General features: G+C 48.4%; 2 protein-coding genes across 4 annotated transcripts in view; one reads left to right on the top strand and one right to left on the bottom strand.

Annotated features, from left to right (window-relative positions):
* The window catches only part of MCRIP1 (MAPK regulated corepressor interacting protein 1), a 79,693-nt gene that overhangs the window by 15,362 nt on the left and 51,395 nt on the right, over positions 1-12,936 (top strand). The window contains exon 6 of one of the 2 annotated variants that reach the window (XR_014153325.1): positions 4,129-5,337. The gene's annotated coding sequence lies outside the window, so the exon portion shown is untranslated. Of the gene's footprint in view, positions 1-4,128; positions 5,673-12,936 lie in introns of those variants that run through there. The other variant, XM_081850009.1, reaches the window with a different exon arrangement.
* Positions 5,042-12,936, bottom strand: part of GCGR (glucagon receptor) — a 43,392-nt gene continuing 35,497 nt past the window's right edge. For both annotated transcript variants that reach the window (XM_081849774.1, XM_081849775.1), the window contains exons 9-14: positions 9,579-9,639; positions 9,269-9,338; positions 8,296-8,384; positions 7,815-7,953; positions 7,292-7,333; positions 5,042-6,407 (exon numbers count right to left, since the gene is read on the bottom strand). In XM_081849774.1, the coding sequence (XP_081705900.1) occupies positions 6,114-6,407; positions 7,292-7,333; positions 7,815-7,953; positions 8,296-8,384; positions 9,269-9,338; positions 9,579-9,639 (695 nt within the window). In that variant the 3' untranslated portion in view covers positions 5,042-6,113. The remainder of the gene's footprint in view (positions 6,408-7,291; positions 7,334-7,814; positions 7,954-8,295; positions 8,385-9,268; positions 9,339-9,578; positions 9,640-12,936) is intronic.

Here is a 12,936-nt window from a genome sequence, read left to right as displayed (position 1 = left end):
CTCCCTAAAAGGGCCTCACTTCATTGGGAAATGCAGGCAGTGATAAGAGGAGCTAGTGGGGGATGTGTTGAAGTTGGGCTGACACAAGTTGTTTTGGGAGTAGTCCTCTGAGAGACACATGTGGCAGGGTACAATTTATGGGCCCCAAGAATCAATAGGTTGTGTGTGTAGTGTGTGTAGTGTGTAGTGTGTGTAGTGGGAGTGTGTAGTGGGGTAGAGAGTGGCAGCAACTTTAGCTTTCTAAATCACCTTTCTGGGCCAAGTTCATGACACCATAGTCCAGAGTTTCCCATCGTGAGCATTTGTTGATAAGATCAGAGCATCCCATGCCAGGAATAGGAAGGAATGTCTGCCGGCACCTCCTGTGTTGTGTGGGTGGGGTCTCTGCCTGCTCCCTAGGCTCTAGGATCTGGACCGTGAAATTGACCTCGATGGGGCTCTTACATAAGTTTCTGTCTGCGCTTGGAGACTAAGTGGCTGTCAGAGGCACAGCATCGCCCACACGACAGACAGGAGTGCCTAGGGTGCTGTGCTCTCTGGGCTGTAATTTATCCTGCCAACTCTACTCAGTGTGCCAATAGAGACACAGCTTTCTGCATTTGGGCACAGTTACATAGGGTGGGAGATAAGGACGGTGTGTGCCAACCATGTATTATTGCTGCCAGGAGTCCAAGGCCTGCCTAGGATTCGTATCTGTGAAGGTCGAAAGTCAGTCTCCCTGGACTCTTCATGATGATGGTACAGCCAGCCCCCTTGGCTATGGGCTGGCCCTATGGTGCTTACCTACAACATCTGAGTCCACATCCGAGTCCACAAACATGCTACTGAAAGTTGTGCCATGGTGACATTGTCCACCATCCCACATAGTCTTGGAACTGAGTCGGCGGGAGACACGTCATTATCAAGTATTTAATTGCTTGTCTTGGAATTTGAGCATTACAGAACCAGAGTGCAATTGCTCCCCTCTCTCCAATGTGGTGGGACATGGGTAGTGCTGTGGGTTAAACTACAGAGCCTAGGACTTGCCGATCAGAAGGTCGGCTCCCGTTGTTCGGTCCCTGCTCCTGCCAACCTAGCAGTTCGAAAGCACATCAAAGTGCAAGTAGATAAATAGGTACCGCTTCAGCGGGAAGGTAAACGGCATTTCCGTGCGCTGCTCTGGTTCGCAAGAAACGGTTTAGTCATGCTGGCCACATGACCCAGAAGCTGTATGCCGGCTCCCTCGGCCAGTAAAGCGAGATGAGCGCCGCAACCCCAGAGTCGTCCACGACTGGACCTAACAGTTAGGGGTCCCTTTACCTTTACCTCCACTGTGGTGGTCACAGCAATCTCTCAGCCTCTTTGAAGGCAACAGCATTGTGGGCGCTCCCTTTCAGAGGACAGGCACGAGGCATCTTTCTTGGGCTTCACTTTTGAGATACTTTGACAACTGGGAAGAACGAGCCATCCATGCCATGCGCCTGACCCGCCACCAGCCATATTTACCTTTGCATCAAGTGCTTTTGTGCTCCGGCAATTTGCTTCAATTAGGCTCGTTATCGCAGTCAGAGGCACCCGGTGACGGCAGTGGCTTCCTTGCAGGGGGTGGGGGGGAGACATCAGCTCAGTCTGTGCCCCTTGCTCACCACAGGCCTGTGAACAGATGGCTGAGGTGGTGGTTCTTGAGTCCATTCTTGTCTGCTCTTGGGTGTGAAGGTTGCAAGAGAGAGGAAAATAATAAACCAGGCAAATACTGCTGTTATGTTTCCAAAGACAACTTGCACTTCTGGTCACTGTGCTTGTATTCCATGTGCAGTGTGAGCTTATATGCAAGATAGCAACTCATTTTTTTATTTCAACGGTTTGTATGACACTTGTATGCCCCACCATGTGTGAATCCCTTGCAAACAACTGCAGTGCTTGGAGACAGAAAGTTCATGTATCCAAGCGGTCATTTCTCCTCTAGATCACATCCTCTAGACTGCTGGGAAGAGCACAGAGAAAAGAAATGCCATGTTACATCTGCAACCATTAAACCAGATTCCTTCATCTGCCCCAGCTGCAATAAAACATGTCTCTCCTATATCGGTCTCTACAGCCACAGCAGGCACTGTAACTTTCCAGCAGTTTGACTTTATGCCTGATAGTGCATTCTTCCATTGTCTCCCCAGACAGACAGATACCAGCAACTGTGTGCCACTTCCTCACAGCCTCTAAGCAGTTGTACAGGGGACCCAATAGCATAAGACTAAAAATGGGTTAAACCTTTAAAATCAGACTTCAATTAAAATGCTTGCTGGAATAAAAGAAAGCATTTGGTAAGCTCTGCGAGTTCAGCACGTCTGAATTTTCAAAACAGCCATCACTGACATCGTTTGGAGCAGAAAGCATTTTTCTCCAGATTGCACAGATTGCCCTACTTTGCGGGATTTTGCGTCTCTTCTCCTGTTGCATGTTAACACGGAGTGAAGGCTCGGATTAAATGGTCACTTGGGCCTGCTGTGCCTTTCAGATTCTTGAGTCCTAAACAGAATGCGTGGGTACCCTGTGGCCATTGATGTTGGCTCTGGGACATGTTTACAGTCTGTTGGGTCTTAAGCCAATCAGGCCCCAGGTGTGACTGCGGTCTGGCTGAGGGCGCAGAGGGCACTGGATTGTGTTCCTTCCCAAATGAGGGAAGGAAAAGCTCTACATCTCACGGCTTGGGAACGAGGTGTTGTTTTGGATTAAAACCAGTGGGAGATGAAACGAGGAAGGCGTTCGCTGGAGGGTCACAGGCATTATGAATGCCAAGCAAATAACTGGCTGTATGCATGTACCCCACTGTCAAACTGAAGAGGGTGTGCATGCATAGCAGCGAGCAGAGTGTTAATTTGGCATACACTTCCCTGTTTGGGGGGACATTTTGGGAGGTGGTGCACTGGGGGAGAGACAGGGGGACTAATCCCATGAACAAGGGGATTGTCCCGTTCCTAAAACTAGCTCAGGGAGACTTAGAAGTCACATGCTGCCAAAGCACCTTAGGCGGAGGCACAAAGGAACTGGAGAGAGCGCAAGTGTGTGACATAACTATGCTCTCCTGTTTGCGCACGTAACTTGGGGGGGGGGGACACACACGACGACAAGTGCTATGTGTTTGTGAAAGATGTTACACAATTTACATTTCTTCTGTAACCCGTCCAGCAGGCATCCAAAGTGAGCACAATGGGTGCGTCATCATCCCATGTCAGGAAAAGGGCCATGCACTTTCTCAAGTGTGGTGCTTTGCAGAAATGACGCCACTAGTGGATTATTGAGTACATCATTGGCCATGTGTGTTCAGTAACTGGTTCAGGACATGACTGGGCAGGGCTGCAGAGCTGAGCAGTCAGTATGATTTCAGTGATCTAATATCACAGGTATGGGAAACCTGTGGCCCTCAAGATGTTTTTGGACTCTTAACTCCCATCAGCTCTGGTCAATGATCAGGGAGGATCATGTAGTCCTGCAATATCTGGAGCGTCACAGGTTCCTTCCTAACAGAAAAGGATCTGGGATGTGCTGCAAGTTCATTTTCAAGCTTACCTGCTCTCTTTTCTTCCTCAGTAGGATCTCTTTGTCCCATCTTCAAGTTTTGCCTGCTGTTGCTATCTCAAATAATGCTTTGTGAATCAAATTACATGTCAATATGAATGCTTTTTTTCAGGCTTGTATAAGCATTCAAACTGTTTCCACAGATGTCTGTAAGAATCCACAATGAGCAGTAACCTTGCCCCAGGCCCTTTCAGTTGGCATTCAGGCCTTATTCCAGGTCAGATAATGTGAACAGTATTTAATCTTAAAAATACACCTTGGCAGCTTTAGGGGGACCTTTCTTAGATCAACCTGTTACAATTCTGCACTGCCTGAACTTTATTCCAGCTCATTCTATGTGTACATGTCTCCCTCCACCAGAAGTAAAGAGAACAAGGCCTTCACAATGAAAATGCTACTCCTGCCGATATTTTCTGTGTGATGACCAGCTGTGATGGAGACCCCCTGAGCAGTCCTATTGGACTTAGCAGTTGGAGCAAGGGCTAAAAAAAATACTTGCTCAAGGCCAGACAATTGCTACGGAGCAGAAAATAATGAAAATTACGTTTCTGGTTTATAGTCGATTCCCATTCACAGGAAAGCTGCAGAGGCAGAAAGAAAGCAATCTGTCTAAGACCAGACAACAAGTCCATGGCTAGAAAGCATTCTCTGCCCACAGAGGGAATCCACACCATAGTATATGGGCAGACCTGTGATGGGATGGAAGAGGAAGAAACCAGGCTGGAAGCAGGTAAGGAATGGAGAGAAATCTGCTCTCTGCCCCACCGGACCACCTGCCTCCTGAAGCCTGCCACAGCTGAAGGTGATTGTTTCCTGCCAGTGCTTAGACTGGCTACAAATGGGAATGGGCAAGAGGGAGGTAGCAGGAAGCTGATGGCCTCCGACTGCTCTGATAATTTCCTAACATGCCTGCACTGAAGACTTCTTCCATACTGCAGTTGGTGTCCTGCTATGGCACATCACTAAGATGCGTATGCATGGAGTTATTATGTGGCTGTTCATGTTCAGAAGCCACATTTGTGCATGTGTGCACATGTGAATGTACATATGCTGAAAACCTTTTTTAAAAAAGAAGCTTTTTTTTGGACAGCGTGGAATGCAGTGTTCTTAAAGAAGAACATACCAATAGTTGCTGCATGGAGATTTTGGAATCAGAGGGTGCTAGTGAAGCACTTTTGTAAAGGGACTTGGGGACTGGATGGGACATCACACAGGGGCAGGAGTTGGCAATTACCTGTTTCTTGCAGCGGTTCTAATTTAAAGCTGCTGCGTGGCCTCCCTGGAAAGGTTAGTACTTCTGAAGGACAAGGCTGGTGCAGGACACCTGTTCCTGTCCATGCTGGTGAATGAAAGGCAGTCCAGGCCCCAGCAAGGATAAACATCTCAGTGCATCAGGAGGCACCGTCTAAGTTGCCAGGACATACAGCACAATTTATTGGGTCCTTCAATCACCCGAACATTGGCACTGACAGGCAGACAGACACAGAAGTGGCCCTCAGAGCTTGTATTGCCCACGCAAGTAGATTTACAGAGTCACCCAGCACAGAAGGCGCAAGGATGCCCACAGTGCGGATGCAATGGTACAGCCACGTACAAAGTCAATGACCCAAGTGAGCCGTGTCACTTCCACGTAGATATATATACTGAATGGTAGTACTGTTTTCCTTCCAAACTCTGCAGGCAATGCTTTCTGCACCGCCCCAAAATATCTCTTTAAGTGGTATGCCATCCCGTGTGCCCAGAAGGCAAAGATGTCTCTGTTCCAGAGACTACATTTTCATATGTGTGAAAGTGGATCTGCAAATTTGGAATCAGAGAGCCCACTAAATTTGACCTTTTGCAAATGGGACACTTCACATTGGACAATTATACATACATTTGCATGTTTTGCTACACAATTTGTTTGGTGAAAATGAAAGAAACATATGATAGCCTCTAGATATATCCTTCCCTATGACTGATTTAAAAAAAAAATTGCACAGACCCTTTGTGTATATGTGTGTGTGTGTGTGTGTGTGTGTGTGTGTGTGTGTGTGTGTGTGCATTTAGCAGATAGTGCTTGTTCTCTGTAATTTATGAGGACTAGAAACTTGGTTGTTGGGTTTTGGTTTTTGGTTTTTTTTAAAAAAGAGGAAATCGGAGATTCTTAAGGAGTCTGATCAGTGCTGATTCTGGCACAATCATAAATGTGCAGGCTTTCAAAGTTTCCTAACAACGGTACAGAATCTCCTCCCACTACAAAGCTTGTTTGGCATTGTCACCTCTGTCAGGATGCCCTGTGGCTGGGCTGTCCCCTGGATCTCATGTCCTGGAGCATTCGGCATGCGGACAGGCAAGGCAGCTCGTCTTGCTGGGTCTCTCATAAGCATGTCTCCAGCACGGAAAAGGAATTTGCACCATCTAGTCAGCGCCGAGCTGCTGGGCAGAGGGCACACTTTCCAGTCATGTGTCCCACAGCCTCCTGGGCTTCCAGCTGTCCTCTTTGCTCTGCAGGACGGCTGCCTCAGGGGGCAAAGAGTGAGACAGGCCCCATAAGCCAGGGGCAGACGGGCAAGTCAGCTTCAGAGGTTGCTCTCGGCTGTGTCAGGGAACTCGTAGCAATGGGGCTGCTCGGCCACTGCCAAGTTTTCACTGGCACTGCATGCTGTCCTCTCCAGGTACTGAGTGCTGGTGTGCATGGTGGCTTGGCTGCGGCCCAGCCCATTGAGGTAGTTGCCAACCAGCTTGTGCTTCTCGCCGGTCCTGGTACCCCCGTTGCGGACATGGGGTGTGTGGCTGTACGTGTGCTTGTATTCCTCTTCTATGTCCCAGCCAAGCTTCCAGCGCGTCCATTTCTTCATGAGCTCTGACTGCACCTATGGAGATAGAAACGTTTGCGGGGAGGATGTGTTATTTACTGGTTTGCAGTTGTATTTTAAAATATTATTATCCACTGTAGGCTGCTTTGCCACAAATGGCAGGATTATAAACCTTTATAAATAAACTCTTTATTAATCTCATGCATATGAGAAATACAGCCAGTTTAAGGGCTCACAACTGCAAGTTACATACAAACGTGTATTTGAACATGTGTGCTTCGTGTAGTGAAAAGCAACCTCAGAAGGGAAAATTTTTCAAGGAAAAGGGTGCCTAAAATGTTTCCCACTGCCATTTTTACTGCATCTCCCCCTGCCACATGACACCCTCAAATTCCAAAATCAGCAGTGCAGACTAGACCTTTGCCGAGAATATCTGACATATTGGAGATGGGAGGATGTGGTGGAAAAGCATCAGACAGAGAAAGGGCTGAGACCACCTCTCTTACTGCTCTGTCCACTGAAAATTGCACATGCCTCTTTCTGAAACCATGTGCAGTTGGTCGGTTGCAACAGAAATGGGTACAGAAAAAAACAAACACAACCAACAACACTTGCACAGATTCCGTTGTACTTTTAACAACAGCACCGCACTGGTTGTGTTCTGCTTACACAGTTCCAGTTACATGGGCGACAGACACACATGGATGAGGAGCTTTGACTGCATCTGCCTTCTTACCACTTGAATTAAGCTGGGCGGGTCACTCATCTCCAACAGTATTTCAAAAGACATTGCATCTTGCTCCAGCTGTGCCTCCAATACCACTCAGATAATACAGGTGGAAATTATCCTTGCTGCCATACATTCCTACCTGTGCAGCAGCTTGCATGTCCTGTATCTCCCTCCTCCACCACACCCCCACCCCAATTTAGAGCACACTTACCTCCTTATTCACAAAGCAGTAAAGAATGGCCACCAGCATTCCCTAAAGAGGCAGAGAAGTCAATCAGAATAATGCCATTTGCTGTATTTTTCCATGTATGATGCCCCCTATTTTGGGGGACTCAAATTTAAGAAGATGGGGGGAGATGGCCCAGACATCTTGAGCTTTTTGGGGGGAGGATTGCGCTTTGGGAGGGATTGCACAGGGTTGTTGAGCTCATCTGTCCCCTCACTGGCAGAAGTTGCCTATTGCCCCAGCTTCAGCCAATCAACACCAGCCATTGACACAGCAACCAATAACACATCCAACAGCCGTGGACAGACATGGCGGCAGCTAATCAAACATCTGCCCTATGCACTATCCATGTATAAGAAACTCCCACTTTTTAGCATAATTTTTATAGGGAAAAAACTAGTCTTATACACAGAAACGTACATTAAATAATAATTGCAACCAGAAAGGCTTGTCTCTCTATAGTTTTTGAATGGGCCTGAGCAAAGAATGAGCTTCTGGTGTGCCTCACCTGGAAGGAGCTGAGGAAGAGGTCAAAGAAGAGCTTGACATAGCGCAGCGTGCCCTGGGCATGCTCATCGGTGACAAAGGCGAAAACCACCTCGTGGATTCCCAGCAACGGGATGAGCGTCAGTGTTGACTTGGCCAGCCTAAATGGGGCATCAGCTAATTAGAATGCATCACAAGCAAAAGGCAGCAGCATCCCACAGTATTCAGCCCGAACTCCCTATGAACCACCTACCTGGTGGAGGAACGAACAGGCTTATGAATGACAAGAAAAGAAACCTGCTAGACTCGTATCGAAGGCCACTTTAAAAAGTCAGTGTACCCATCCCCCAAACCCATGGACGTGTGGAAGGGATACCCCTAACCTACAAAGGCTGTGATGCCATGGGCAATGATGGCATAAACAGGATGATAAAAGAACCTTCCCATCCCGGGAAAAGCTATGGCACTGTAGAGCAGGGAAGGGTGGGAGCAGGAGCCAGTACCGGAATTTGTAGTCTGTGTAGCGCATCTGGTGGGCACGGAGCTTAGAGACCAATATCTGAATGATACGGATGAAAATGAAGAAGTTGATCTGAAAGAGAGAGAGTGTGTCTGAGTGGGAAGAAGAGGCAGGACTGCAGGAGAGTCAAAAGACACGCATAGCAAATAAGGGTCTAATTTTAGCCGCGATTACTACTGTTATTAATTCTGGACCCATCATAAGCTCTCAGTGGCTTGCAGAGGTCTCCTCAAAGTGCCCCATCCAGGCTGTGACCATGTCTATGCCTCACTGGGGCTATAGGATTAGACGTTTGCAGAACAGTTACTGGATCACTGGTACATATGCTTGCTAATAACATTTTGTGATTCGAGCACTTAGGGAAAGTGCTGTCTATAATATACATACTAAATGATTGTTGTTGGTAACATGGACAACAGGGGTGGCTTATCTTAGGCTTGGAGGCTAAATTGGGTCCCCAAAGAAATGTTTTCTCACCCCACCCCAGCAGCATCTTGACAGCACAAAAAATAATTTAGTTAATTAGTTGAGACAGTGCTGGTTTAAGCCTCTATGCCCTGCTCAGCACCTCAATGGTGATGCTGTGCGCCCTCTCCCCTGTCATCAACTTGATAATTTTATGGAAGGGGAGGGGGTTGATAATTCCCTCAGCTGATCTGCATCCATCAGTTAAGGAAGTGGGCTGTGTGCCCCTGTGTGCATACCCCCAACGTGGCTAATGTGGCTTTCAGGCCAAAATTGGTTCACAACCTACCCCTGGCCTGACAAGGTGCATCACATTGTGGCCCTTAGACATTTTATTACTTGGAGGTTGCCCTATTCATTTTTCAGGAACACCAAATAAGAAGGCTGGAGGCAGGAAAATCATTGTTCCCTCTGGATTTTGCTGGACAAGGGCAGCCATTGTGGGCGGTTCAGTGGGCATCTGAGACAAGCGAGGAATAAAGAGAACTCACCAAGATGGCCAGGAACACAGGGAAACGCAGGATCCACCAGAACCCCATGTTATGATTGGTACTCCAGCATCTCAGGAAAGAAAGAAAGAAAGAAACCATGGATTGTGTGCAACAAGTGTGGCCTGGCACACTGTCTTCTTCCTTGCAGCACCTCCCACCCCCACTGCTCACACTTAGTACAATGTGGTCTGCTCACACCCATAGCCCTCATTGGAATGTCACCTGTTAAGTTGCCTGGCAATGACAGAAGCATTACAGATAACCTACAAACAGTCTGCACAGCAGAGACACACATTGTCCTGGAACTTACTGAATATTTTCATAAAGAAATTTCACCACTACCCATGGCACAATGAAGAGTACTGGGGCACCTGGAAGAAAGAAAGAGAGACAGGATTTATTTATTTATTTATTTTTAAAAAGGAACGGCCTCTGTCTGGCAGGACAGAGGAATTTAACCTAAGAAGAGTTTCTGCGCTAGATTCATCCTGACTCAAGATCTGCCAGTGGCTTATTATATGCAACCAGGAGGTGCAGGGAGTCGAGGGATCCTCAAATCTTGGGAGTATCATTGCAGTCAATTTGCTTGCAGTTATATATCCTCTAGGTGAAGAAGCCAATCTAGGTTGACAGATCTTGTCTCCCAGCCCAGGCTCCATGAACATAGAGACATTCCAACCTGGCCTGGTTGCCACATGTATATAATAGCACATGTGGTTTAGGAGTGGCTTCACAGGAAAGAGACAAAACCTCAGATTTCCAGGCAAAACCTGGACATTTCTAGATTGCGAAGGGACTTCCTTCCCCACACTGCATTGTGCCCTCCTCCCAAACCTGCTCCAGGTCCCTCTCCCAATCTCCAGAGCAGACCTGCAGGCAGTGGCAGGGGTGTGAAGAGGGAGGAGAGGGAATGGAAATCCCATTGTGTTTGCGGGAGCCATTCTGCTCATGAAATGACTTCGTTGGATACAACTGTGTCTGTATAATTGCTTAGTAGGAAGCAGCTAGCTAGAGGCACAAACGGCATTGTTATGGGAGTGTTTATTGCAGACTCAGTGATGTTTGTGCAGACCAAGTTTTGGGCAGTGACCACATGACATCAAAATGCCATCCCGTATGATATAGTATGCCTTTTTTTCCTTTTATGTTCTTCAAAATAATAATAATAATAATAATAATAATAATAATAATAATAATAATAATAATACACCACCCAATATCAGCATTGTGTGGGCACCGTGCAAAGCTTGCATGCATGTGTAGCACTGAGATCACAATAGACTGCCATGTGGAGCACCATCAGACACATTCAAAACAGAATGTGGAAAAGCATATTTATTTATTAAATTTATATCCTACCCTTCCTCCTAAAGGAGCCCAGTTTATGGATTAAACCTGCTTTTACAATAGATAGGATACGATGCAGGCAGCCAAAGTGGTGTCCTCAAAATTTAGTTGGACTACAACTCCCATAATCCCTGATCATTCACCCTGCTCAGTGGCGTAGCGTGGGGGGTGCCAGGGGTGCCGGCCGCACCGGGCGCAACATGGGCGGGGGGCGCACTCGCACTAGCAGCTCTCTGCCCCTACTAAAATCCACGGGTTAGGGAGCCCGCGCTCGCTCGGCTTGGCGAGGAGGTCGGAAGGGGGAGAGCGAAGCCTTCTGCCGCGCGCAAAAAAAGGAGAGGAAGCCGGGCGGGCGGGCGGGCTGGCTGGCTGGCTGGCGGGGGTCTGGCTGCGCCTGCTGCTGCCGTTGCCGCTGCTGCCGGGCTTTGACAGCTTGGCGAAGCGGAGGGAGAGGAGCTTTATGGTAGTTGCGGCTCTCTCTCCCCTGGCCGCCTGGGTAGTGAGCCGAGCCGAGCAGGGAGTCTGGCGAGGGGGCGGGAAGAGACTTTCCCCCCTTTTTTCCACCTCGCCTGGTCAAAAAGGAGAGCGGAGTCTCCTCAGGGCGCCCTCAGGCAGGGCAGGGCAGGGCAAGGCAAGCAGAGCGAGGAGGAGAGAGAGGGGAAGGGGGGGGGAAGCAGCCAGGAAACGCCGCGGTGTGGAGGGGGAATCAATTAAGGAGAGAAAGCGAAAAGCCTTGGAGAAAGGGAAAAAAGGAAAGAAAAGAGGCAGCTCCGGGAGAGCGCGGGGAAAGAGAAGCCTCGCTGCTGCTGCTGCTTGGGAGAGTAAATTACTGCACTTGCCTTGCCCCGGGTTAGGGGGCGCAAATTACTTGCCTTGCCCCGGGTTAGGGGGCGCAAATTACTTGCCTTGCCCCGGGTTAGGGGGCGCAAATTACTTGCCTTGCCCCGGGTGCTGATAACCCACGCTACGCCGCTGACCCTGCTGGTTGGGGCTAATGGGAGCTGGAGTCCGAGGACATCTGGAGGGTACTAGGTTGACTATCCAAGGGATAAGATGCAGGAGTTGGCATCAGAAGTCCCATGCAGGCAGTAGCTCTTTAGCAATTAGGCAGTGGTATGATAAGAACCATTTGTTAGCCAGAGTGTAAATATCTCTCACCCACTGTTGTCTCTGGTCAAATAGATGCTATCGGGTTGTTGTTGCTGCTGCCGCTGCTGTTGTTACAATGTCTCAAAAATCTACTTGATCTGAGATCATAGTGGGGGTAAGAGGGTGGGTGATAATTTTGACTGCAAGCATCAACAACAGAATGCCCTCAAAAACTACAGTCTCTATATGGCCTTAGCTGCAATACAATGTGCTGTTCCATGTAGAGCTGCTTGCCCTTTGGGGCAAACATTACTAGTCATGAGGGATGGATGACTACTGCTGAAAACAGCACTGTCTCCTTCTCATGTCTCCCCAGTAATGTTTACTGAAAGAAGACAAATAACCCAAAATGTCCCCCCCCCTTTGCTGTAAGGAGCAGCCAATCGAGTGCAGGAGGTGGGGCTTGGCATGCTTCTGTTTCTGTTATTTCTGATATGAGCTCACCTGATCGGTGCCTCCCAGGCCAATGTGTGGATCTGAACTTAGTTAGCTGACGTCTTTCACACTTCCCAAATGTTCCAGCACAGTTCTTGCCTCAAAATACATGTCCAAATGTGTTTAGGAATTGGTCTTTTGAAGGGGGAAACGTTTAGAAATATGTATTTTGAGACAAGAGGTGTTTGAAAATGCATATTTTGAAAGAATGTTAAGTTCAGATACATGTTTACGTGTTGAATAGGGGCTGCTGCTCCTATGCCCCACCCACCCCCCTGGCTGATCCCCTCACAGTTTTCCTTCCTTCACAGCTTGCCCCAAACCCCTGCCCCACCTAACAGCTCCACCCCCTGCTTATCCCACACCCCTCCTTTCCCCCCTCACAGCTCACCCCAACCCCACCTTTTAAAGTAAGAAAGTCTGAGGCACTTCAGAGAGCTGTTTTCTGAAGCCCCTGCCCCCTGTTAAACCTTGCTGTAGCCATGTTTAACAGAGCAGGACAGATGTTTCAGAGAGTGGTTTGTCAAACCTCTCTGTGGACCACTTCTTCCCTTTTGTTCAACACCTTGCCTGGGCCGCTTTCCACCCACGCTCCTTACTTGCCAAATGGCCTGCTTGCCCACTTACCTGCATGCTGTTATGCTGGAGTTGGCCTGGCTGCCTACTGGGGGCCATGTGAACTCCAGCGTGACAGCAGCCTTATGCTTCTATTTGTATGGGAAGAAATGTGAATTGTC

This window comes from Podarcis erhardii, assembly GCF_964252035.2.
Source record: "Podarcis erhardii genome assembly, chromosome: 2".
Classification (NCBI taxonomy): domain Eukaryota; kingdom Metazoa; phylum Chordata; class Lepidosauria; order Squamata; family Lacertidae; genus Podarcis; species Podarcis erhardii.
This window is presented reverse-complemented; position numbering and strand designations above follow the sequence as displayed.